This window comes from Heloderma suspectum, chromosome 1 (genome assembly GCF_057233095.1).
Source record: "Heloderma suspectum isolate Gila_16-S chromosome 1, 16-S_ref, whole genome shotgun sequence".
In the NCBI taxonomy this organism is placed as follows: domain Eukaryota; kingdom Metazoa; phylum Chordata; class Lepidosauria; order Squamata; family Helodermatidae; genus Heloderma; species Heloderma suspectum.
This window is the reverse complement of record NC_139458.1, coordinates 362,592,242-362,618,610: the sequence shown is the minus strand read 5'-3', so window position 1 is coordinate 362,618,610 and position 26,369 is coordinate 362,592,242. Positions and strand designations below refer to the sequence as shown.

The 26,369-nt window shown below is 42.6% G+C and overlaps 1 protein-coding gene across 10 annotated transcripts in view; it reads left to right on the top strand.

Annotated features, from left to right (window-relative positions):
• The window catches only part of GNPAT (glyceronephosphate O-acyltransferase), a 49,179-nt gene that overhangs the window by 1,927 nt on the left and 20,883 nt on the right, over positions 1–26,369 (top strand). For 6 of the 10 annotated variants that reach the window (XR_014786765.1, XM_084828105.1, XM_084828102.1 and 3 more), the window contains exons 2-9: positions 13,741–13,932; positions 15,320–15,496; positions 19,616–19,745; positions 21,269–21,396; positions 21,716–21,791; positions 21,984–22,135; positions 22,860–22,990; positions 25,428–25,651. Coding sequence is in view for 8 of the 10 variants with exons in the window: in XM_084828102.1 (XP_084684228.1) it covers positions 13,741–13,932; positions 15,320–15,496; positions 19,616–19,745; positions 21,269–21,396; positions 21,716–21,791; positions 21,984–22,135; positions 22,860–22,990; positions 25,428–25,651 (1,210 nt within the window). In the remaining 2 variants the exon portion in view is untranslated. The remainder of the gene's footprint in view (positions 1–13,740; positions 13,933–15,319; positions 15,497–19,615; positions 19,746–21,268; positions 21,397–21,715; positions 21,792–21,983; positions 22,136–22,859; positions 22,991–25,427; positions 25,652–26,369) is intronic. The other 4 variants (XR_014786766.1, XM_084828103.1, XM_084828099.1 and 1 more) reach the window with 2 other exon arrangements.

The window sequence follows — 26,369 nt, the reverse complement described above, 5'->3', positions numbered from 1 at the left end:
CCCATGTGCCAAACGTGCTTCCTCGGCATGTACATATATGTACACAGGTGCTAGATCCTGGTACTCAAGTCCTGGTTGCTGATATTCTGGAACAGGGGTGGAGGGGGGAAGCACAGATTTTCATCTGGGAAATGTGTGTAACGGCACCTTTAAAACATTCACATATGATGACATGGCAATTTGAAAATATATTCTCTGTAAGGTGGCAGTGAGTATGTATTTTGAGTTTTGACTCCCAGCTGCAGGTTTTGGGGATTAAGCACCACTGAACTGTCATTTAGCTTGCTCCCCACCATCCAGTGCAAATCCTGTGTTCCTGTCCTCTTTTGTCCAAGGGAGGATGTGTAGCTTTGTTACAGGCTTGTGGCTGGTATAAAACTTGAGCTGCAGCTGCTTTGAGTAGTGCTTTTATCCCACAGTCATGCTTGTATAGTGGCAAATCCGGCTTCCTCTCTGATCATGAAGGTTGGGAGTACTTTATAGGGTATTGAACACTTCTTAACTTTTGAGGGATGTGGAGAATACTATCTTAGAAGGGAGCAATGTTCTGTTCCCCTTTGTATGTTGCCACAGAACAGAAATCATTACTTCGGGTATTGTTATTTCGCAATCATGCACTTTCCACTCGGTATTGTTTCATTTGAGCTTGGGTGTGCTCTTGCAAACTGCAAACAGTGCTCTTGCACTGCAAACACTTGGCTTATCAAGAGGTTAAAAATCCCTGCCTCCCCTTCACTTGAAATGTTGGAGGAGGTGGTGCCTGTGTGTGTATACAGTGATACTTAGGATTGGTAGGTATCTTACGATATAACATAGCACTACCAACCAGACTTCAGAAATAATTAGGAACAGGGGAGGCTGGGTTTTCACAAGACTGATATATCTGTTTGGTCATAGAAGAATCTGTAGCAGCCAAGAAACTTCTCACAACTACTTCTGTACCTTTGGAACTGAATTTTTCAATTACAGATTGCGTTTTCTAAGTATGTTTTAATAATCTCTTCCTGCACTGTCCGAAGAAATTCTTGCCAAAAATGGAGCTGCAGAAGTGGTGTTGTCGTTATTGTCCTTCTAGAATAGGGAGACTAAATGCCTAAGGCTTAAATTGTAGCAAGCCATGTCTTAACACTTCCGCACAGCCTGATCTTGGTCTTGCTCTAATATTAATGGGAATATGATGGTACTTAAATTGACTACTCTTGCAGGCTGGCTTGTGCAATCTTCTGTTCTCATAAAGTGCTGGCGTGTGTATTATGCTGGAGACTCCCCCCCTCCCTTCTTCAAAGAAGTAAAGCAGTAAAATAGAGGGATTTACTATAGCTCATTCCAGTAGAAAGTTTTTGTATCCTGCAAGTCTCTTGTGGAGCACAGCAATTGTTCAAAACAGGACTGAATGCTGTTCTACTCTCCCCTAAGCATTTGTCCCTAGTGCTAATTTATACATTCATACTGATGCAGACAACAGGGTGATCCTTCTGGCGATCTGATGGAAACTGGCTTTGCTGCATATGGGTCTTCTCCCATCAGAGAAGGCCCTCATGAGGTGATTCTGCTTTGCCTGCCCCACACCTTCTCCCATTGGGGAGAGGACACAGGGCAAGTGAAGCTGCCGCTCCTCCAGTACCCTTCTTACCTCTCATCACGGATCAGAGATAGTAAGGAGATTCCCCTCATCCCACACACTTTCCATTGAGAGAGGACACAGCACATAGGTGACTCCTTATCTCCTATCAAAGATCCTCTTCCCCACCTCCTCACAAAGCCACCCACTCTGTAGCCTCCAGGGCAGGGGATGGAGCTTGTGGAGGGGAGGAGCCTGTAGAGGGAGCTGAATGGGCAAACTCCACAAGCCAGATTACTGCAGGGGAGGGCAACCTCCAAGCCACTAAAGTCCTCTTTGATGAATGCTTGAGGAAGGCTACTTAGCTGGTGTGAACATTCTAGCTCATGAACATTCGAAGCTGTCTAGGGAACAGTGCTGCCGGGCTGTATGCAGAGGAGATGGGAAATTGAGGAGTGAGGGTCTGAAGAAACCTCACAGGGCTTAAGGTCAGAAAGGACAGTGTGCTCTGGCATGGAGGGAGATGGACATTGTAGGTAGGCTGGCCAAGAGAGGCTGCCTAAAGGAAATGGGACAACGTTGACCCAAGGGAAACCACTGGTGGTGGAGAGACAGATCTGGAGAAAGGAGGGCAGAGGTAAAACAGGAGGGGCTGTGCACTATTGACAAGAAGGAAGTAGATATGCAAGGAAGGATTTGTGAGCTGGGGGACTGTGGGCCAAGGATCCAAGGTGGCATAAGATTGCTAGGTGTAGAGTGTAGATCAGCCTTCCCCAGCCTGCTTTTGGACTGCCAGATGTTTTGGACTTTCAACTCCCATCAGCCCCAGCCAGCATGGCCAATGGCCAGGAATGCTGGGGGTTGTAGTCAAAACATCTGGAAGGCACCAGGTTGGAGAAGGTTGGTGTAGATCCTGGTTTTCCTCTAATATTTGAATAAAAGGGAAATTTTGTTACTTGTGCCTTCTACGGTCATGGCACCATTTTGGCCTGATTGTCTTACAGGCAATAAGGGCCAAGAAACTGGGGGATGAGGGTGGGAGCTGAATTTCTCGTAGTGATTGCAACTATCCAGCCAGTTCCTTGGCTTCTGGCAGCTACTCCATAAACTGCTGATGAATTGGCAGATGCTGAGGTACAGTGCATGGTGATATCCTCTGTGCAAAGGATCTGGTGATCTCCCCTGTGCAGAAGTTAAAAGGAACAGGTTCATGTGCTGTGAATGCTTTGGATCTGAACTGGAAAGCTTGCATTGATCCACCGTTTCTTCATGCTAAGACACTCAAGACTGTGAAACAATGGAAACAGCCATTCCATATGTTTCAAAAAGCATATAAAGAAACCAGCAGCACAGCAAATGAACAGCAGCATTAAAAAAAAGTCAGGAGAAACAAAAAGTCAGGAGGAAAATATGCAAGAGCTAATCAAGTCTGAGGTGTGCTGAAACAGAAACTTCTTTTGCCTGGCATCTAAATGTCATTAACAAGGTAGTCAGTCTGACCCACTTGTGGCAGAGCGTCCATAGGCATGATGCCACAGCAGAGAGGGTCCCAAGCCCTGCAGGATTTAAATGGTAACATCCAGCATTTTGGGCTCAGAAAAGAACTGGGAGTCAGTCAGTTGATATAGCATGGGATACCCTTCCCCAACCTGGTGCCTCCAGATGTTTTGGACGATAACTCCCAGGATTCCTGACCATTGGCTATGCTGGCTTGGTCTGATGGGAGTTGAAATCAAAAACATCTTTTATTTATTTATTACATTTATATCCCAGCTTTTTTCCTCCTTAAGGAACCCGAGGCGGCATACATAATCCTCCTCCTCCTCCATTTTATCCTCACAACAACAACCCTGTGAGGTGGGTTGGGCTGAGAGTCTGTGACTGGCCCAACGTCACCCAGTGAGCTTCCATGGCCAAGTGGGGACTAGAACCTGGATCTCCCGACTCCCAGTCCAACACTCTAGCCATTACACCACATTGGCTCTGGATTGGCACCAAGTTGGGGAAGGCTGGCATAGGAGTTGCATGCTCCAAAAACCCGGCCTTGGTTAAAAATCTAGCTACCATATTTTGAACCAGTGGAAGTTTCTGAACACTTTTCAATGACAGCCCTGGGCAGAGGGTATTAGAGTATATAACTAAAGCGTTGCCAAGGGAAGGTCCTGCTTCTCTTGCCTTTATGATTTCTGCTTGTGCTCGGCGATGGTTTTTAAGAGGCTTTGGTAGATTGCATCCTGCGTACACTAGGTGATTATTCTCTCTGGGTTTCCTAAGTCTCCTACATGCAATCCTACATGTGTATACTTTAAAGTAAGTCCCATTGAGTTCAGTGGGGCTTATTCCCAGGTAAGTATAACTGCAGCCTTAGGCATTTCTTTTTAACTCCCAACTTACTCCCAGCACCCCCCGCTGGGATTACTGGGAGCAGATATTCCCAGTATGAGGTTCACCTCACTCCTCTCCTGATAATGCTTTTTTTGCTCTCTCCAAAAAAGAAAGAAAACAGGATACATTTATACAGACCGAAAGTTGGAGAACAAAGAAAACATACTATGCATGCTCAGAAAGCCATTAGTACTGAGCAACACTGTTATCAGCACAGCGGCCTTCTTATCTTTAGGGATGAGTTACTTTGGTGGATAGGAATTTCTTGCTTATGAGCAAGTTACAATTACCTTCTCATGGTCAGACAGATACACACACTCACTCAATCCCATCAGGCACCTCACCTGAACCAAACTACTTACAAGGACTAGTCAGGCCTACCTTCACAATCCCGCCTTTGAGCCTATCAGGCTCACTATCTATGCTTGTATTGTTATCAGTTGTTCAATCTCTTTATTTCTCTTTCTCTTCTTTTCTTACATTTCTTGATTTCTTCAACCAAAATCGGCTGTCTAGCCATAAATGCAGGGTGGCTGAAGCCCGGAGGGGACGATCCCCTCCACGCTTCTCCTGCCTTGCATTGGATAGGGAGTCACCTCCGAGTTTGGAGGCAGCTGCCTACCCCGATAGGATTGCGCCCTTAGTCTGATATAGTGGGATTTGGATCACTGGTGTGCCTCTATGGGCATGGACTGGCACATGGCTGCAGATCTAGCAGTTGGATATATTTAAGTCAACTGGAATCTGGTTCACTACTTTCAGGAAAGTGTTCTTTGCTTTCATGCAACAAAAGATGTCAAGCAGGAGCAGGATGCAGGTGGACCACATCATGAGAATGTGTCTCTGGTGGATGCTGAGACAAATCTTTCTCCACTAACAGGAGCTAGGCTTGCTGCTAGGCTTATGCTCAACTTGCCAGCAAGTGCTTGGCTCTCTACTGGTCTTTTAGAGGTGGCTATTTTGTAATCCAGAGGAGGCCAAAGTGCCAGAAGTCTAAGAAGATTTCACACAATAGCAGGAAAAAGGGTAACAAGCCAGTACCACAATGGCAACCAGAGATGTTCTTCTCTTTGGGGTCCAAAATGACTCAAAGGGCTGATGAGCTCTGTTTTAGGGCATATCCAGCATTGTCTGGTTCTGGGGTACATTGTCTCCAGGGGGCAATACTTTCTTACAGTGGGATGCAGGGATCCAGGTAGGCTGTCTTTGCAGCTTCGTGGTGGTGTGGGTGGTCAACAACATCTGATGGGGTCTTTTCCAGTGAGGCTCAAAGGAAGACTTCTTCTGATGGACTTTGATGTAGACTCAATCTCTAGGTTACAGGTTGTGCCTTTTTTAAGCCTGTGAATGGAAAGCCTTCACACACTTCATTAATGTTTGGCAATAGTTCACCTAAATAGTTCATTTAAGTCTCATCACTTAAATGCAAGTCAGTAAGATGTTCTTTAATAGGTGCTGAAGATGGGAGTCTCATGGGTCTTCCTATAAGGATCTCATGGGGACTGAGTCCAGTCTGTCAGTGCAAATGGCACACATGCTCAGCAGGGCCAAAGTTAGAGCATCACACCATTTAAGTCCAGTTTCAGCATAGATTTTGGCTAATTTGTTCTTTAAAACTCCATTCTTTTTTTTCTACCAGCCCTGCTGGCTGGGGATGGTAGGGGCACTGGAAATGCTGTTGAATTTGCAGAGCTTTGTACACACAACTGTTAATACATATTTAAAAGAACAACATTTCTTCATCTGAATGAAATCTATTTGTATGTTTAAAGAGAACTTATATGTCTCTTAACTCTCAGTTCATTCACTCTGGTTTCCATATTTCGGGGCTGGTTATCTGAACAGGTAGTGCACCTTTTCCCTCTTTCAAGACGAGAACAGGTACCAGGCTAATTCACTCAGGATTTTATAGAACAAGTCTCACTAAGATTGAAAACTGTCAGAAAGTATACACACTGCTGGATCTCCTTCACCAAGGCTTTTCCCTTTTGGCAGCAAAATAAGTTTCTCGCAGTACAGAAAGAAGCATTCCTTATCAGTTAGAAGGTACACAGTGTGAAGAGTGATTACGGTGCATTGTTTTCACCTTCTGTTGGTAGCAAAAAGCGTGGCTTTCACCGTATGTGAATACAGCCATGAAAACACTCTAAAATTATGAAAATTGCCAGCTTTGTAGCAAAGCAGCATACTTGTGCTATTGATTACTGCATTATTACTGCATATGATTGTGGGCAAATTCACACCTGACTGCTTGCCATTCCTCTGAAACCAAATCTAATACACACCCCTTGAATTCTCACAAATTCTATATGCAGTTGTTTATTAAACAATTAAAACAAATCATATCATTAAGCTTGCTAGCCTAAAGACAAAGCGAAAAGACAAAGCAAGTAAATAATAACTAACACAATAACGGGACAATGCACAACACATAGGATTTCAAATGCACTGTTGCTTCAGTGTACACTAGTGGCTTTCAATAAAAGTTTACACTTCCTTAGACTACTTTAAAATCTCATTCTCATCTTGACAGCATCATTCTAGCAAATGCAGCAACCCTCAACAAACATTCAGTTTAGCTTGCATTTCCTTCTTTGTGAAGTAACATTTACTGGTACACACAGAAGGTTGATCCTAGGCTACAATACATACTCAAACACATTAGCCAATACATGACCATACAGATGATCTTCAGCCAATGCTCACTCTCCATTGCCAGTCACACACAGTCATTGCATCTTGATTTTTACACGGGAGAAACTGCTGCTATTGTAGCTTTTAGGTGGCATATGGGACAATCTATCTAGCAGACTCAAAGGACAGGCATTTGATGACTAAGGGCGCAATCCTATCCAGATAGGTGGCCGCCTCCAAACTCGGAGGCGACTGTCTATCCAAAGCAGGGCAGGAGAAGCATGGAGGGGATCATTCCCTCCGCACTTCTCCTGCCCTGATTTTTGGCTAGACAGCTGATTGCAGCCGTCTAGCTGCAGGAGGGCTGCGCGGGGGAGAGGCTGCTGTATGACACATAGGTTGTGTACACGCATTTCTGCCCTCCCCACCCACGAAGGCCCCCAGACACGCTCCTTTTCAGCCACTCCATTCTCCTCTTGCAAGTGCAGAGGATGGGGCTGCTCCGCGCTGCCTTTGAGGCAGCGCGGAAGTGGGGGGAGGTCAGTTCTCCGGGAACCAACCTCAAGAGTGTGGGCTCTGACGTCGGTTCCCAGAAAACAACATACCCTATGGCCGTCTAGCTGCTGTCTAGCAGCCATAGGATTGCTGCCTAAGAGGAGTAAAAGGCTCAGACTCTCACATGGCAGGAACAATAGGCACAAATACACATATAAAGACATTTTCTCTAAAAGCAAAAGCAAAACCAAAGTTACTGAGTACATTAAACACATTATTCACATTTATGCAACTTGCTTGATCTCAATCATTGTGGCGCCTTCACCCCTTAGGGGATTGACTCAATTGCTTCTACCCTTCTTATCTGTTACTACAAGGTGGGGAAGAAGGACCATGGGCACTACCAGGCGGCTGTCCGGGGAGCGCCACAAATGGTCAGTGTACTGAGAACAGCCAGCCGCTCTCCACTTTTCTTTTTCAACATTTCAGCCTGATTTTGGAGTTGTGCAACATCTTCAAAAGTCGTCACGGGAAACTCGTTTATTGCTGAAAGGAATAAGGCAGTAGCTCTAGCGAAGGCAAAAAATTCTGCCACTTGAGCAGAAGTACAGTTAGGCAAAAGATTTTATTCTATTACAGCATGAGAAGTACAGACAGCACATCTCTTAAGTATTTATTTGACAAAACCTATTTACATTAGTGGCTCATCTGACATGTCTGGACATGGCTTTGCTAAGTCTTCAGCCACTTCTAAACAAACATAAGGGATACTTTCAGAAGGATCAGGCAGCAAAGAAGCAGGATTTAGGGTGGAACAACATTGCACTGTAATACAAATGCTAGAGAGAAGCAAAATTTCATACCTGAAGAGGCGTGATTGAGATAGGTGCAGTCTTTGTTTTAAGTAGAAGAGCTGCTACTGAGTGAGGTACCCAGAGAGTTAAAGGAGAATTTAACACAATATTTTCAGAGGCCTGGGCAGCAGCTGCAGAATCAAGGAAAGTACTGTAGTATATCACTAGTTCTTATTTCCATGCTTTTAGGTAAGCACACTAAGAGCACAATAATTTTTTTCATAACGTAAGAGTGAATGGAATAATCAGGAAGCCCAGGTTGTTTTAGAACAGTGCTTGTTTTGGAGCAGTGGAAGTGGATTCAACTTTGGAAGACCAGGGAAGTGGCTTAGGAATATCTAAATATACTCTGTCAGGGAGCAAAAATAGTACAACTAAGTTTACACCAAAAAAAGTCTCTGGTCAATAGAAAGAAACGAGTGTTGATGAAGTTACAAACCTCTCAGCTGTCTTAGAAGTTCTGAGGATGAGGGGGATATGTAAAGTGTTTCCATCTGCTGACCAGGCCAGTGGGGACACTTATTTTCTTATGCTTAACTTTGGCTACAAAAAAATGGCAGCAATGCTAGAATGTTTTTCAAAAATGTCTTTAGACGATCCATATAATCTGCTCTAGTCTCACTTTTGATTTGTTTGTTTTTTTTTTTTTTAGCTTTCTGCAGTTTTCTGCAGACAAATTTCAGGGATTATTCTTAGGCGTCTGATGCACGCTTGGTCAAAAGTATTAAAAGCAGCTGGTTCTTGATTTGGCCAATTTGCTTGTTCCTTTAATCTCGTGTGCACTTCTTGGGACAAAATAACTCGTATGAGTTGGTTCATGCTAGCCCAATCAGGATTTTAAGAAGTGATCACTGTTTCTCTTAATTTCTGTGGCTTTTCTGATGTTTCAAAATTTGTTCTGGTCTTTCAGTTTTTCTTGGGAGTCCTTAAGACTCCGCTCCCCGGGACTTAGGTGACCTTTTTGACGTCTCAACATATCAGTCAAAGAATGCAGTCTCATTAACCCTGTGCCACCCTGGACCTTGAGATTTCAAGGCTCCCTTTAAATGCACAATTCTGTCCAAATCAAAGGTCCCAGTGAAGGGAAATTGTTTGAATGGCTCAAGTTCTATTTGTCCAAAACTTGCAAGTCTTAGGTCCGTAATTCCTGTACATGTACATTGAAGGCGTCCCTTTTGGGGCTATGGAATTTCTCTGGAAGAATCCTACCCATCCTCAATTCACACAGGAGCGCACAGGAAAACAATCAGGAGGTCTCCACAGGCTGCAAGAAATGAAAGGCACTGCCAAATTCCAAGGTACAGCCAGAGACCAGCTCTCACTGAATTGGAGGCACCATCAGTCACTCACACTCAAGGGAGCGCATACCATGGCAGGAAGTGAAGGAAAGGTTGGATCACTCACTTTATCTCTGTTCATTCAGGAATGATTTATTCAGGAGGTCTTTGCCTTGTCGGCCAGCTAATACCATGGAGGGAAGAAGGAAAACTCACTCACACAAAAGTTCCAGCGACTATAATTTGCCCTGGTGCTTTTTACCTCAATTCATACCAGGCAACTCTTGTTCTGTTTTTTTCCTCAATTCATACAAGGCAATTCCCATTCACCTGATGCCATATCCCACAGACCTCTAACCCCAAAACACTAACAAAAACAAAAACTCACCGAGCGCTTAAATTACTGACTTTCTCTTTAAAGGCGGTATCCCATCAGCCAAGGCAGAATCGTCCCACGGGCAGCCTCACACTGAATTCCAGACTTAGAGATTTCCAAAGGGCTCTTACCTTGGTGCGCACTTCTGAGATGTCCAGTGAATGGTGGTCCAAATTGATTCGATTCTCCTCAGCGTTTGGGATCTGAGTCACAGCACCAAATTGTTAAAGAAATATCCAAGGCAGGTTAGGCTGAACAGTCAGAAATTTATTCAAGCACATCACGGCCGTGGGAGAGACAGACGAAACTGTGTCTTTCTCCAAAAAAAAAAGAAAACAGTATGTATTTATACAGACTGAAAGTTGGAGAACAAAGAAAACACACTACACATGCTCAGAAAGCCATTAGTACTGAGCAACAGAGTTATCAGCACAGCGGCCTTCTTATCTTTAGGGATGAGTTACTTTGGTGGATAGGAATTTCTTGCTTATGAGCAGGTTACCATTACCTTCTCATGGTCAGACAGACACACATGCTCACTCAGTCCCATCAGGCACCTCACCTGAACCAAACCTCTTACAAGGCGTAGTCAGGCCTATCTTCACAATAGTCATGAAGAGATCTCCTCTTGGTATCAGCCGATCTCTTGGCAACTGTAACTGATGCCATCATAGGCCTGATCAGTATCTCTGATTATGCTCCCATGTATTGATTTTAAGCATGGATATCGCCTACAGCAAAACATTTATGTGAAGATTGAATCCAAGCTTGCTCACAAGACAGCCCTTCAAAGAGAAAATTGTTGAGAGTATACCAGTTTTTTATGCACAATTGACCTGCCACAGATTCCACCAACCTTCTGTGGGGCACACTGAAGGCTGTCATGTGGGGGCTGTTCATTCAGGAGGGCTCCCTCTCTAAAAAATGAGAAAAGAGCCCTGTTTGATGAACACAAACAGATGGGAAGCAAAAAAACATGCAGATCTAGTGGCTAAACAGGCAGAACTTAAAGCTCTTGAAATTGGCAAGATACGATCTTCCCTAATCGATCTACAACACAATTATTATGAATTTGGAAACAAGGGAATGGAGCTACTTGCTAGGACCTCAAATAAAGTAAGGCTAGAGAACATAAAAACATAAGAAGAGCCCTGCTGGATAAACTGATCGGTCCATAGCCCATTCCAAATGTTATTTCTTGTGCTTGACTATGTGTTCATCTTCCATGAACTTCATAAATAGTTCTTGATCAAGTTTTTGCATAGTTTTCAAGTAGTAGGACCTATACTGCGCATAGCTGAAGGAAATCACAAAACTATATTTTTATAAGAACAATAATCAAAATTATATAAGAACAGTGTAAAAACCTTATGCGATGTGAAATGTAATATTGTGAAATTTCCCCAAGGTTAACAGGTTGGGACTCTTTGGAATTGGATTCAGCACCTCAAAATCATATAAGAACAGTAAAATGAATGAATGAATGAATGATGACAAGCAAAGTTCAGCCTGCTGTCCGCTGGACTAAAAAGTCTGTGTGGATAGGTGAGCCAGGAAACAACTCTTTCCTTCTCTTTTTGCACACTGAACAGCTGATCTGAAGCAGGTTCAGGAACAGCAAGGAGAACCTGGTGCTCTAATGTTTTTCAAGTTTTTTTTATTAAATATAAAATTTTGAAGGGACAGGGAGTGGAGTGCTTCATGGGTACCATTGGAAGTCCCCACAGGCGCTGCATTGGGGAACCCTGTCCTAATCTCTCAGCTATACCTTCATAGATTACTTAGATATAAAAACAATTGAGGCTGAACACAGATCAAGGTTCAACCAACCTATAACAGTACAAGAGGTCACAAACTCTATTAAATGCCTGAACTTGGGCAAATTCCCTGATATTGATGGTTTTACAGGGGAATTCTATAAAGCTTTTACCACTTCAGTCTCACCATATCTCATAACTCTCTTTAATGAAATCCTAGGGGGCTTCAGGATTCTAGAATCTTGGAAAAGAGCAAGGTTGGTAGTCATTCCTAAGGATGGTAAAGACTGAAAACTATCACAGTTCTACCACCCAATCGCATTGCTAACCAAGATGCCAAATGACTGAATCAATTCATGCAGTATATCCATATGAATCAAATGGGGTTCATGCCAGGCCATCAGATGGCTGATGCTATCTGACGGTTCTTAAACACTGACTATCATAACAACTCTACTAAATCCCTGCTCTCTATTATATCCTTAGGGAGCAATCCTATGGGGATAGTTGTCCATGTCTGAACTTGGAGGTGACCACCTATCCAATGCACGGTGGGAGGAGCGCGGAAGGGATCATCTCCTGCCGATTTCTGCCATCTAGCCACAGGACATTGGAGCACTTAGTGGGGAGGCCGGACAACACACAGGAAGTGTTGTACCGGCACTTATGAACTCCCCACCCAGCCCCCGGGAACGCCCCCCCTTTCCCCCCACTCTGTGTGCTCTTACAAGCATGGAGTGCGGGGACAAGGGGATGAGGAGGTGGTTCCTTGAAACTGACCAATCCTGTGGCCACCTAGCCGCTGTCTAACAGCCATGGGATTGCACCATTAGACACTTTAAAAGCCTTCAACTGGACCCTATCTGCTCAAAAGTTTTACCAAAAAAATGGGCATGGGTGAATGTTTCTGGACAGCATTGGCCCAGCTCTGTGTTGGTTTGGAGGCACTCATCCATACAAATAAAATGGACTCACTACCTATGCAACTGCATAAGCATAAGAGGACAAAATAAGGGTGCCTCCTGTCCTTCATTCTTTTGTCATTGCTATAGCACCCCTGGCACGAACAATTCCCCATCACCCTAAAATTAAAGGGGTGACAATAGGGCCCATTACCCACTTGATTAATCTTTCTGCAGATGATGGCTTTCTGTGAGCATCTCTACACCAGCCTAAATTCCCATATTAAAATGGGCTTTTTCCATTTTAAAATACAGGATCACAACAGGCTCCCTTTACACATGCTTCCTTTCCCCCCTCCTTCTTGCCCTTATCTGAGTCCTCCATGTTTCATTGATCTCGCGCCTCTTGCGGCTTTTCCTTTTTCACTCAAGCGGGACACAAACGGGGTAATTTGATAGCTCATTATCTCCAATCTATTTAAAAATGGAATAAAGGTCATCTAGTTCAGGAGACAGCCTGGAGGTTCATGACATCATCTAAAGGGCCCACAAACTTCTGTGAGTGAGCAATCTCAATAGCACGATAAAAGCTCCATGTGAAGAAGCTCTACTTCTTTTCAATCCCAAAGCAGCTGTACTGGCACTGAAAGAACCGTTGGCCGCTCATCAACATCATACTGGTTGTAAAATAAATTACGAGAAAATGTGACGTATGTTGACTACCAAACTACCGTGCTTACCCCAGAGTGGTTCCATGGAAGGTTTAGTTTCCATACTATATAAATGGTTAGTCTGTCTCATGGAAGCTCATTGGGGCTAAAATTAGTATGGGAAGCAGACCTGAAAACAACTATAATGGAACACGTCCTGACTCTGGTCCCGTTGTATAATTTCGGCACAAATAGAGGAAGCCAGTGGCACCATGCAATCCTGTACTTACCTGAGAGTAAATCCTTATAGGACTCAGAAATAAGACTTATTTCTGAGTAGGCATGCCTAGGATTGCACTGTACGTAGCTTAACATACTAACCATGTTTGCATGTTATTTTAAGCCAGGAATCCTGGTTTATGAAACCACAATGTGCACAAGCTGTATGCTGGTTCATGCATCCTATTCCCACCTGCTTTGCTTCTTCTCCCTCTTGTGTATAAATTAACCAGGCACGGATAGTTTAGCATTACGTCCAAACCTGGGATTATGTTTTATAGCACCCAACAGGATTAATAAAACAGCTTTGAACAAGAGTTTATTCTTGGTTTATGAACTGGGTTTATTTGGGTACAATAAACCATAATCCCGGGTTTGAACATAACACTAAGCTATCCGAGCCTGGTTTGTATATGTGTAAGTGGGAGTAGCACAGGAGGAGCAAATAGGCAGTATACATCTATGCAGTTTACGCATGTTGTAGTTTAATAAACCAGCATTTCTGGCTTGGAGTGATGTGTGATGTGTGAATGCAGCCAATGCCTAACAATTTATTCATGATGTTCCCAGCAGAAAAATCTCACATCAAAGAAAAAAGATGACTTTGAAGATATCTTGGAGGAGAGGCGGCAGTCAAGTGACCTCAGATATGCAATGAAATGCTACACTCCTGTTGTTTATAAAGAACTTTCTCCTTGCAAGCCAAGTGCCATTAAAACTATAGTTCTGCAATCTGAACAAGTTCAATATGTCATCAAACAGGTGAGTGAAACTTCTCTGTTGTTAATAATGTGAGCAATATCCTTGTTTATTACCAAAGGTAAAACAATTGTTTTACGACTATGAGGCTCTTCATTTGTTTCCCTAGGACTTGTAGTGGAGATTCCTCCAATGAAATAATCGTCCATGCCATTTTCTATTCTCTGCCATTTGGCAATTTACTGGGGAGAGTCTTTCCAGATGAGAGAGTCTTGTCTCAGCTACCTTTTGCTTGATTACTGTACCTAAAAATATATTGTAGCTTGATTACTGTACCTAAAAATATATTGTAGAGCTGGAGAAGGTGCAAAAAAAAAAAAAGCAACCAAAATTAATGGGGGCTGGAGCCACTCCTGCATGACCAAAGGTTGCAATGTTTGGGGCTTTAGATTAGAAAAAAAGATATGGTGGGTTTTGTCATTTTCTAACTTCCATGCCGAATATGACATGCCAGCTATGGCTGAATGGCAATACTTGCAATTGTAGCATTTATTAGTATCTAGGTTTGGTCCAGGTGCTTTTAAAGCATCAGAGTCTCCCTCATTATTGGAAGTACTTATTGAGGCTGGGCAGGCTAAGTGACTCGTGATCCATGTCTATAAATACTTGCTCTTGGTGAATAAATATGATATGCAGGGTTTTAAGCAAGAATGGAATAGGGAATTGGATTTTCCCTTTCTCCTTAATAAGTGAATTGCCACTTTGGTGTTTATACCTCTCGCATTTATGGATCTTAGGCTATGTCTTATTCAGCAAAAATGTTTGTTTCATGTCTATTGGACACCACAATGTCTCTTCAATAAGGGATTGTCTAATTCAGCTAATTGCTGGCAGTGCAATGCAGCTAATGCTTCTTTTAAATGTATGTTTTGGCAATGTCCCGCAGTTGCTTCTTTTTGGAAGGAAGCTATTATATGGACACATTTTGTGCTGGAACAGTGTTTAATATTTGCTGATGTACATGCTCTTTGAAATTATTTACCGGCTTCCTGGAAATTAATGAACGGCCAGCATAAATGGATGATCCGCATCCTCTTGACATCTAAACACTGATATTACAACATTGGAAGGAGAGGTGTATAAAATTATGCATGGCATGAAGAAAGTGTATATGGATAAGTTTTACTCTCTCATAATACTACAACCCGGGGTCATCCAATAAAGCTAAATGGTGGTCACTATGTACCATAATACTAGTTGCTAGGAATGTGAGCGGGAGGGTGCTACTGCACTCATGTCCTGCTTATGGGCTTCCCACAGGCAGCTGGTTTGCCACTGTATAAACACAACGCTGAACTAGATAGATCTTTGGTCTGAATCAGCATAGCTCTTATGTTCTTAAAAAGTCCAGAACATCTTTATTCACAACTGCTATTCATTTTTTGCTTAGCTATCAAAAGAGACAGGTGAATCGCCTGACATCGTACAAGAAGAAGCAGCAGAAATTCTGGATGAGATGGGGCACAGCATGCATATGGGAGCTATACGTTTTTTTGCTTTCACACTGAGCAAACTATTTAAATGTCTTTTCACAAGTGTCTGTGTGAATGAAGATGGTATGCAGAAAGTAAGTATGTGTATGAACATTTACAGAAACAGCTAGAATTACATGCAAACACAGTCGGGGTTAATCGGAGTGAGCATGCTGATTGCAAGAATTGCATGAGAGCCTGGTAGTTTAAAACGTGGGTTGTCCCTGAAGTAGACTTTTCAGAACCCTTGGGTTGTGTTGCTACCCATAGTCAAGTAATTGTCCCATTAACATAGCAATCACTGGGTAGTTGGGGGCGGGGGGGCAGGGGGGAGTGTCCTTGAAGATAGAGAGTTGTAGATACAAAGAAAGATGGAAAAGGAGCTTCTGTATTCATCCACTTTTTATAAATAGCTATAAGCGGATGTTAATGGATTCAAATTATGCCGCTGTTAACAAGGGATTGGAGTATACTACAAAGTAACTACATGTTAACAACTTTTAAAAAATGCTTATCCCTGCAGGCCTTTGTGCATGCATCATGTCATCAGATATATGCAATCCCAAGAACACTTTCTTAGAAGTGAGTTCCACCAAAATTCATGGGAGTTACTTCCAAGTAAGGCTACAATCCTTAACACACTTGCTAGAGAGTAGATGTCCTGCTCTAGAGCAAGTCTTGGCTGTTTGTAGGCACGTACAAGGAGCAAGGCAAGAGTAGTCAAGTTGGCAAGCAAAGGGTCAAGCACACAGGTTTCAGTCCAAGGCAGCTAAGCTAAGGCAGGAGTGGTCAAAATCCAGGCAGAGGTCAGAACACCGGCAGTCAGGCAGGCAACAAGGATCAGGCAGCAGCAGGAGTAATCAAAATAACAAGCAAGAGGTCAAACACAGTAAATCAGGCAGGTACATTACACAGTCCAGAAGCAGGGTCATTAAGCAGTCCAGAAGGTCAGGAAACAAGAGCATCAGACAAGGGCACAGTTCAGGAGGCAAGATACATGGCAGAGGCTGGATGGACCAAGTTGTTCTACGGGTGGCTGGGTTTCCAGTGAAGGCTTTTAAGCCCAAAGCCAGCCAGACCCCACCCAGAGCTCAGCTGCAGCAATCAGAGCTCCCTTTCTAGAGCCTAATCCTGAGGGGTCCTTTTCTCCTGAGGAGACCTTTTCTGGAGGCGAGCACTCCTTCGCACAGGAGCCCTGCTAGCCTGTCACCTGAGGCGATGACGCTCCCAGGGATCAGGGGGTGGCTCATCCTCTGCCTCAGAGGCAGAGTCCCTCTCTCCTGACCTGGATGGCCCGGCAGCCACTTCCCCCAAGGGTTCAGGGTCTGGTGGCAGCCCCTGGACTAGGTATCCTGGGCTTCTGGGGCCTCTAGCTCCTCCTCCTCTGAGGAGGACTCCAGTCAGGGGATGACAGACCTATTTGTGGAAAGTACTTCTGTGTAAACATACTTAGGTGTGTATTTAAAGCCGTGATGTAAAAGTTCTAAGGTCTGACTTTCCTGGCTTTGCTTTGGGAACTTGTTGTGTAAATCATAAAATGAATTGTTAACAAAAAAAGTCAATTTAACAAATAAGAACTTCTACTTGCTTAGGAATTTCAAATTGCTCTACTTTGCTACTATGCGAGATAGCAGAATATTTTCCAAGCAAGGATTTGCATTTTTCTCCCAACAAACACTTAGTCCTGAAATTATTTTATTGTTTTGAGTGTGAATATGGAGACCCAGATTTGATACTATCATACTTGCAAGGCATAAACCAAACTCTTACCCCTTTTTAATAATCCAAGAGTCCATGTTAGTTCTGCCTACCTGATTAGGTACATATATTCCAGTCATTGCAACAGCTGGACCTTCATACATGTGTTCCAGAAACTTGAGTCTTAATAAGTAACTTGTGGCTGTTGAGGCCCAAATCCCAAATGTACCTTTTGTTTATGTCATAATATACATAGCTGAAACCTGTGTCACCTTGTGTAGAAATGTGTCCTGTTGCTTAAATTTAAAATCTAAAACTATTTTTGTGGTCCTTACCAAAATCAGACATCCCAAAAGTGTTGTTCTTCTAATAAACTTTATATTTACATCATAAGGTATACCGCTGAAGTCAATGCTAATTTTGTGTTGAATGCATCTTAACATAAAATATAAAGCCTAATATAATATCTGTTTGAGGGAAATCCCCATAAGACACCCTGTTCACATAAAAGGTCCTTTTGCTTACTTCCATAAGGTACATATTGAAGCTGATCTCATTTCATGTCTAAGTCTTCCATATATCCTCTCTGCCCTCAGAATAAACTACATTCAGCTCCACCTGGGCAAAAAGGTGTGTCCTACATCCATGTTGGTCTTTGACAAAAGGAGCTAAATGATCGTGCGTGTGCCACATGAAGCTTATTAATCACTTTGCGTAATAGATGAACCTAGCTTTAACCAAGTCTTACTCAGAAATATGTGCAGTGTGGTCTTTTTAATAAGAACCAGTTCTTGGAACAACAGGGCTATCCTAATATGTCAACAGGCCTACGTGTGTGGCAGGTCACACTCTGGTTTTAGTGTTTGTAACTGGACAGAAAGAGAGTGGACCAGTCGTGGAGGGGTTTCTTGTGACCCTGTTGTTTATTTCTTGATGAGCTTTAGGCTTTCAGCAGCTATTTCCCTTAGTGGGGTGGGATGAGGTGTGGGGAGGATCTAGTAAGATGGTGGAATGTGAGTGATTCATTGAAGACCTCAAGGAGTCTCCGGTTAGGAACATGAGAATAAAGGAATCTGCCTTATATTGGGTCAGACCATTGGTCCATCTAGCCCAGGATTGTTGACACTGACTGGCAAACAGCTTTCCAGGGTTTTGGGCAGGGGTTTTGCTGCCCTACCTCAAGATGTCAGGGATTGAACCTGGCACCTTCTGAATGCAGACTATGTGCTCTACCACTAAGCTACGGTCCCTTCCCAGTTGGCATGACTGGCGTTCCTTCCAAAGCCATTGTCACTCTGTGGAACAGAGACATAAAGGAATGCATGCGAGAGAAGCAGCCTTTCACTGTCTGGTATAAACGTAGACATGCTGCTAAAAAGCGTTCTCTGCATAGATATTCTAGACCAGTAGTATGCAATTAAGCGTTGCCAAAGTCCCAAGATTTTTGAGGTGTTTTTGGCCTAGCTGCATCTCTCCCTTGAAGTTCTTGATTGGGTATTATACAAATGCTTATTCCCTTCCTTCCTTCCTTCCTCCCTTCCTCTTCTTGTGTCTTCTGCCTCCCCCCCACCGCATGTCCCCATTGTGTTGATATGGGCAAAATGCTGGGAATGTGGATAGGCCTTTTCTGAATCAAGCCTCAGCCTGATGTTCCTCATGTCACTGTGTTGTATCATGCTTCCATGGCAACTGTTGAACTGGAGAACAGAGCTGAAGTGTCTCCCAGGTTGATGGTTCTACTGCTGTTACAACTCAGAGAAAAGATTATTGTGTTAATTACTAATGTTCTTGAAAGAAAGGCCAAGATCAAAGGTGCACTTATATAGACCCAGTGTGCATGACATCACAGCCCACTATGGCTTAATTTACCCGTGGGAGCTGTTGTGCTGTCCTGGGCTTGTTTTAGGGTTATTTGAGGGTTGTCTAACCCTCAAACAACCTCTGCCACCTGGGTTTGCATGACACGTCAAGCCATAGCAAGCCAGACACCCAAGAGCACCATGCAAAAATGCTGCTCACAGGTGCCTGACGTGATGCAACAGTCCCCGTGGGTAAATTAAGCCATGGTGGGCTGCCGTGTCATGTGAACAACTTCGAGAGTTGTTTCTTTGGGCTGGTTGTGCATCAATTTCATAGCTGCTTGGAGGAATCTATAAGGCAGCCCAGCTTTGAGACTGACTGATTATGGGGGAATCTGATAGCAAGGAAATGAGTTCCACCAAGACTGAGTCGCATACATATAATTTAAATTAGAAGACTTGAGAAAAGAGTTGAGATCTAGACTGTCACCATACCCTCAGCCACTATGCTTTCGAGGTACTGACTTCAGTGCGGTGAGGCATGCATTTGTTTACAAAGTTATTAATGTTAATATATCTTTCCAACTATCTTTTGTGAGAAAAAAGTCTGAAACAATTGCAGAATTTCAGTGCATGACTAGTTTTTTTTTTTTTTTAAGGACACTCAAAGTCCTCCTTAAACTTTCCAGTGATAAATAGCATTTTGTTCTTTGTTAGTTACAGCAGGCAATACAAGAGCATCCAGTTGTCCTGCTGCCCAGTCATCGAAGCTACATGGATTTTCTCTTGTTATCTTATGTGCTATACACCTACGACTTGGCTTTGCCCGTCATTGCTGCAGGAATAGGTAAATATTTCCCTTACAAAATTCTTGCTAGTGTAAGAGTGAATATTGCATTCGTGTAAACTGGATTAGCCAACATGGGCTTGGGCCAGGCTGTTATAAATAGGACTGAAACATTTTTTGTATGTTCGTTGTCTGTGTGTGCATGCAATGTATCACATGGTTTTGTACAGCTGGGGAGCTGCAAAAGGTCTGACCAAAATTTCAAAGGCAACTGAATGGAGGGCCCTCCTGATCCCACAGTAGGAGGGAAAATTACCCATCTTCAGAAAACATGTGGGTTTAATTATTGGAGCCTGTGAGTGAGATCTTCCATGTGGAAATTATCCATTTGGATCTTCAAGATGACTGCCTTTTACACATAGCAGCATTTTAACATTTATAAAAGATGCAGATGTTCACAGGCTCATGTACATTGACACAATCAATGTTAAATCATTGTAGAATATCAAGGAATCTATATTGTGAAACCCTTACAGTAACCTCTGAGCAAAAACTTTGCAAAGCTATATGAATTAAACATGATAACAAATACCTATGTTAACGTATTTAGGATGGTTTGTGTACAGTGTGCTTTACCTACTTGTGCAGTACAAATATAAAGTATAAGAAGCCAGTGTGGTGTAGTGGTGAGAGTGTTGGACTGGGAGCTGGGAGATCTGGGTTCTAGTCCCCAGTCAGCCATAGAAGCTGGGCCAGTCACAGACTCTCAGCCCAACCTACCTCACAGGGTGGTTGTTGTGAGGATAAAATGGAGAGGAGGAGGAGAATGTAAGCCACTTTGGGTTCCTTGCAAGAGGAAAGAAGGCGGGATATAAATCAATAACTGAATAAGAAATGAAGCTAATCCCATGAAAACATCTAGAAAGGCTCACAATTGATTATAGACTACATCTATAGTCAATTGTGAATCCAACTGTGAATTCACAATCCAATTGTGATGTAAAATGAGCATAGTTTAATTTAAATTTAAATTAATGGTCTAGAATGTATAGAGTATAACTGGGTTCAGATGACATGCCAGAGTTTGTTGTAGGTTATTTCACCCACAACAAGCTGGGTGTCCACAGGTGCCGCATTGCATAGGCAACTCCACTTGGGGGTTTTCGTGTCATGCAAACCTGGTGAGCCTGGATTTTGCAAGGGTTACACAATCCTCACATAACCCTAAAACAGACTACAAGTTGTTTAGCCCCCACATAACTCACACTCACTGGGTGTGCATCACATGACAACCCCCAGGAGGGGTTGCATATTCAAAATGGTGGCCACACACACACCGCACGCACTCCAGCCTGTTGGGCTGTTTGTTGTGTCATGGAAACAGCCGCTATGAGTTCAGAATATGGTGTCTTGGTATAGTTTGCTGCCATTTGTGGTTTAAATATGTTTGGGTTATGTTTCTAATGTACTACCCACACTGGCAATTCCCCAAATCTGTGCTGACTTTCATGCTACTTACTGAACTAAGTACCTTTTAGGGACATTGATTGACTTTGTTACTCTGCATTCTATGCCTTTGCTAGATTTCCTAGGAATGAAAATTGTTGGTGAGCTGTTACGAAAATCAGGTGCCTTTTTTATGCGACGTACTTTTGGTGGGAACAAACTCTACTGGGCAGTGTTTGCTGAATATGTAAAAACTATGTTAAAGGTAAATAACTTTAAAATTGCCTGTAATTTAATGTTGAATTTTAAGATTGGCTGGGTGTAGCAGTATTGAAAAGTTATGTAAATATGTCTCTCTCTTGTAGATTGGAACATTATCATTTATTTTTGTACTTGATTGATCTAACTACACGTTTTGCTTGCGGTTAGATTATGTGGTTCTTGCTCTTTGTCTTATGTAGCTGCTACATAAACATGTTTGTTTTACAAAAATAAACACCTTTTAGATTATTTATTTTTAAATGAATGAATATATTTCTCTTGCTTTTGCTAATTGTTAACTCTTTGTCTCTTTTGTCCTGAAGAGTGGGCATGCCCCTGTTGAGTTTTACCTTGAAGGGACGAGAAGTCGCACTGCCAAGACTTTGACTCCAAAGTTTGGTATGTTGGTCAGAAAGTTAGAGCCTTTGTAGAATTACATGATTTATTCTAGGTAGGAAGTGAGCAATATGTTCAGCAATAAAGGCCACACTAGAAATATATCACAGGCTGTAAAAGTAATTCCTTTAATTCTTACATGAAGATTATGTATTCGTTTTGATACAAAATATAGATTTTTTCTTCTTCTTATAGGTCTCCTCAATATTGTGATGGATCCTTTCTTTAAAAGGGAGGTGTTTGACATTTACCTTGTCCCAATCAGTATCAGTTATGAGAGGGTACTGGAAGAATCACTTTATGCACATGAACTTTTAGGAGTCCCTAAACCAAAAGAATCTACATCGGTAAGGAAGCAAGTTCAAATTGGTGTGGCCTTGTGGATGGAGTGTTGGACAGTATTCTGGATTCAAAACCCTGCTTTCCATAAATTTACTGTGGCCTTGTTCAGACGCAATGCTAAGCCATGATTCAGCATTATGAGAACAAACTGAAGCAAGCCTTGGGCTCATATGCTCCCTCCCTTCCTCCTCTGCAGTCGAAAGGAGGAGATTGAAAGCTTTTGGTTCCATTTTAGATTAACCATGACTTGCCATGACATCTAAACCTGGACAAACTAGGATTAATCTTAACTATGGTTTGTTGAAACAAGCCAAATTCAAATAATAGTTTTTTCAACTTTTTTCAACTAACCATAGTTAAGATTAACTACAGTTATGGGTTTGGACAACACACTAAACTGCAGTTAATCTAAAATGGAAGCAGAGGCTTCTGATCTCTTCACAGGTGCTCCAGAGAAGGAGAAGGGAGGGAGGGGGCATGCGGGTCCATGTCTTGCTGCTGTTCGTTCTCATAATGGGAAACCAAATGCAGCCTGTGGGTCAGGGGCAATTTCCAATTTCAGTTTCTCTTCTAGAAAACATAGAAATAACAGTAACATGCCTCATAGGAGTTGTGAGGATGAATGAGTTAAGACTGAAAATTGTAGAAGTGATGCTATAGAAATGATGATGAAATAATAAATGTTGTATATATGCACATATCTTCACTGCTTTATCTTTTACTCCATAGGGACTCTTGAAAGCCAGGAAAATTCTGAGTGAAGATTTTGGAAGCATACATATGTTCTTTGGACAGCCTGTATCACTCAGAACGTTGGCAGCTGGGAGAATCAACATATGTCCATTTAACCTGGTTCCAAGGTATTAAACAATGTTTGCATTTTAATGGCTTGTGAGCAAAATTGGCATTTGGGTCTTTTTTCTCTATATGCTAAAATCACTAGATACTTGAATAATGAGGTGTTCCTTTTTTTTATGCTGTACTTTAGATCAATTACTTTACTGTGTTAGACCAGTCAATCCAAACATTCATTGGACCCCCTGTCCTGTGTTCAGCATTGGTCAGATCTCAACGTTAAAGGGGTTGCAGTGTCAGCAAAAACAAGCTTAAATGCTTCATGGGTGTACTGACCCCAAACTGAAGTATTCCTGAAATAATTAATTATTTCCTATAGATGTAAATACCGCCTGGAGAGCGAAATCAGCTTTCTTAGGATGAACTTTATTTTTACCTGTGCTAATTCGTACTTTCATAGGTTATAATTGTTACTGAGGGTGATGTTGAACATGGAGCTCTGAAGCTTCATCATCAATTGCAGTATCTTAGTTAAATCTTACTATCTCACCTTCTTTGCTGGTTTTGGTAACATGGGCCTTTCCAGACAAGTCAGTTTACAGGGTAACAAAAGCAAAGTTGTAGCTTATCTGTTGAGTGGGAATACAGTAATTTGCTCTCAAGGAATTGTTTCTGTTCTGGAGATATGGCATTTTCCCAGCATGCGGATGTCATTGTTGCTGGCAGTATGAACTGGCACTAGATTGACTACAGAAATGCAATCTGTGGAAAGCCAGGAGCTGTATCAATTAAGGCTTAAAAAAACAGCTTTAAGAATTAAAAACGAGGTCATTTACTTATTGAGGTGTATGCAGAAAGAAGGAACTGAAGATATAGGGTTGGATCTAGAGTTCACAGAATCACATAATAGTAGGGTTGGGAGGGGCCTACAAGACCATCGAGTCCAACCCCCTGCTCAATGCAGGAATCCAAGCCAGAGCATCCCTGACAGATGGCTGTCCAGCCTCGTCTTGAATGCCTCCAGTGCGGCAGAGCCCACTACCTCCCTAGGTAATTGGTTCCATTGTTGTATTGCTCTAACAGTCAGGAAGTTTCTCCTGATGTTCAGCTGGAACCTGGCTTCCTGTCATTTGAGCCCATTATTTCGTGTCCTGCACTCCGGGATGATCAAGAAGAGATCCTGGCCTTCCTTTCTGTGACAACCTTTCAAGTACTTCAAGAGCACTATCATATCTCCCCTCGGTCTTCTCTTCTCAGGGCTAAACATGCCCAGTTCTTTCAGTCTCTCCTCATAGGGCTTTGTTTCCAGTCCCCTGATCATCTTTGTTGCCCTCCTCTGAACCCTCCCCAGTTTGTCTGCATCCTTCTTCAAGTGTGGTGCCCAGAACTGGACACAGTACTCCAGATGAGGCCTAACTACTGCTGAGTAGAGGGGAACTAGTACTTCTAGTTCCCCTCTACTCGTTTATTATACAGTATTGTGTTACAATTTTTTTCAAGTTGTTAAAGCACGATTATTTGCATGAAACAGAACTCTATAAGCTGGATGGGGAGGTGATTTTCACTGATTCCTGTTCTCCCTGAAAATCTCCTCTGGAGTGTTGGAGACCTGTTGGAATAGTGTCTGAGGTGGTGCTGTGGGCTGCATGAGATAGGAGGAATTAGGGATAGATGGATCAGTCGGTTTTCAGTCTGTATCAGTTTCACATGTATTCATACGTCCATTCCCTCCTGTTTCTGCATTGATTTGTGATTTGGGGGGGGGAGGGCAGGGAAATAATCCACACAAAAATTCATATGCACTTCTATAAGCATTTTTATCATAAAATAGGCAGCTGGGTATGTGAAAATGGAAATAACTGTGTTTTGAACCACACGTTAGTTCAAAAGGTGCGAACCAGGTTGGTTTGCTTCCAAATGCTAATAAAATCCTCAAGTATCCCTTGGGGGCATCAGTGAAAATTGCTGCCCTGTTCCCTTCCTCCATTGTGGAGCCTCCGCTGGAACCTGGTTTCCTCTGCCAACAGAAGGGGCCTTTTGGTTCTCAGAGCGCAAGTCTGGATCCAACCCAAAGTTTTTGACTGAAGCCCTCAGGTGTGAGTTGGAGATTTTTCCATGAACATAACTTCCTCAGTATTGCTTTGAAGTCCCCAATACTAAGGACTTTCTCCTACAAGAATTTCCATTATTTCTACTCTTGGGGGGCGGGGGGAATCTTTAGTATAAGGTTAAATGTTTGCACTTTTAAAAATTTGCTCCCCAAATGGCAATGCTACAAAATCTATTCAGAAGGTAGAAGTAGTGCTCCATTTAGCTCTAACATAAAAATAATACATGAGACAAGTGGTTTGGTTAGGAGATGAGTTGCTCTGGAATGGCTGGAAGATCCTCTGCCGAAGGAAAGAAGGACTCCCCTGTGGGATCAAGGAAGTAGACAAAATTGACAATGAAATGCCAGATGCCCACTTCAAATGCCGCTGCTCACTGGACCTTTCTTTTCAGGCATATTCCCCAAAAGCCATCTGAGGAAATTCAGGAATTTGTCAGTGACGTAGCCTACAAAATAGAGCTCCTTCAAATAGAAAACATGCTTCTGAGTCCATGGATATTAATTGCTGCTGTCCTGCTCCAGAATTTACCAGCCATAGATTTCGAGCTTCTGGTGGAAAAGACGCTTTGGCTGAAAGGTTTAACTCAGGCATTTGGAGGATTCCTTGATTGGCCTGGTATGCTATGAATATTGTACATACATTCCTTTCCTGAGTCATTCTTTGCACCTGTTTTGGGACAGTGTAGGCAAGAACTCCTGCTGTACAATTTCCTTTTAAAGCCCTAAAATATGTCTGATTCTCTTCAAGTAATGCATGAGCATAGGATAAGAATATATGGTTATAGTTCATTGTGGACATAAGGAATCTTTCTTGCAATCTTTTTTTAAGTGCTGTGGCCTCATTATGTCCTTGGTAGACATGGCATTCAAGGAACTTGTCCGAACTTGTTCTTAGTCAAACATATTTATATCAGCATGTAAAGAGAGCAAGCGATGCTACAAAGGAAAGATTTTTTTAAAGGTTAAGCAAGGGCCTTCCTAGTAGGACCTTCACCACCATGGTAATTTTATGTTGTATGTTGCTTGAATCTTAAGGCTAGGACAGGATAGAGTCTCACTGAAGGTTGTATGGTAGACATAACAGTGTCCTGCCCCTGCCTGTCCTAGCAGCCATGTGGCTGAGGTACTGGGGTGATTCTGCAAGGACATTCAAATTTGATCTGGCATACTACGTAGCAAAACAGAGATTCCTGTAGTTTGCCAGACTCGCGAGCCACTTATTAATTGGTCACTACAAATAAGTTTCACAAAGGCTAAAGTAAGAATAAAGGTTTCATCAGCCTTTCCAGAGGTGTTAGACTACAATGATGGGAGTTTTAGCTCATCACATCTGG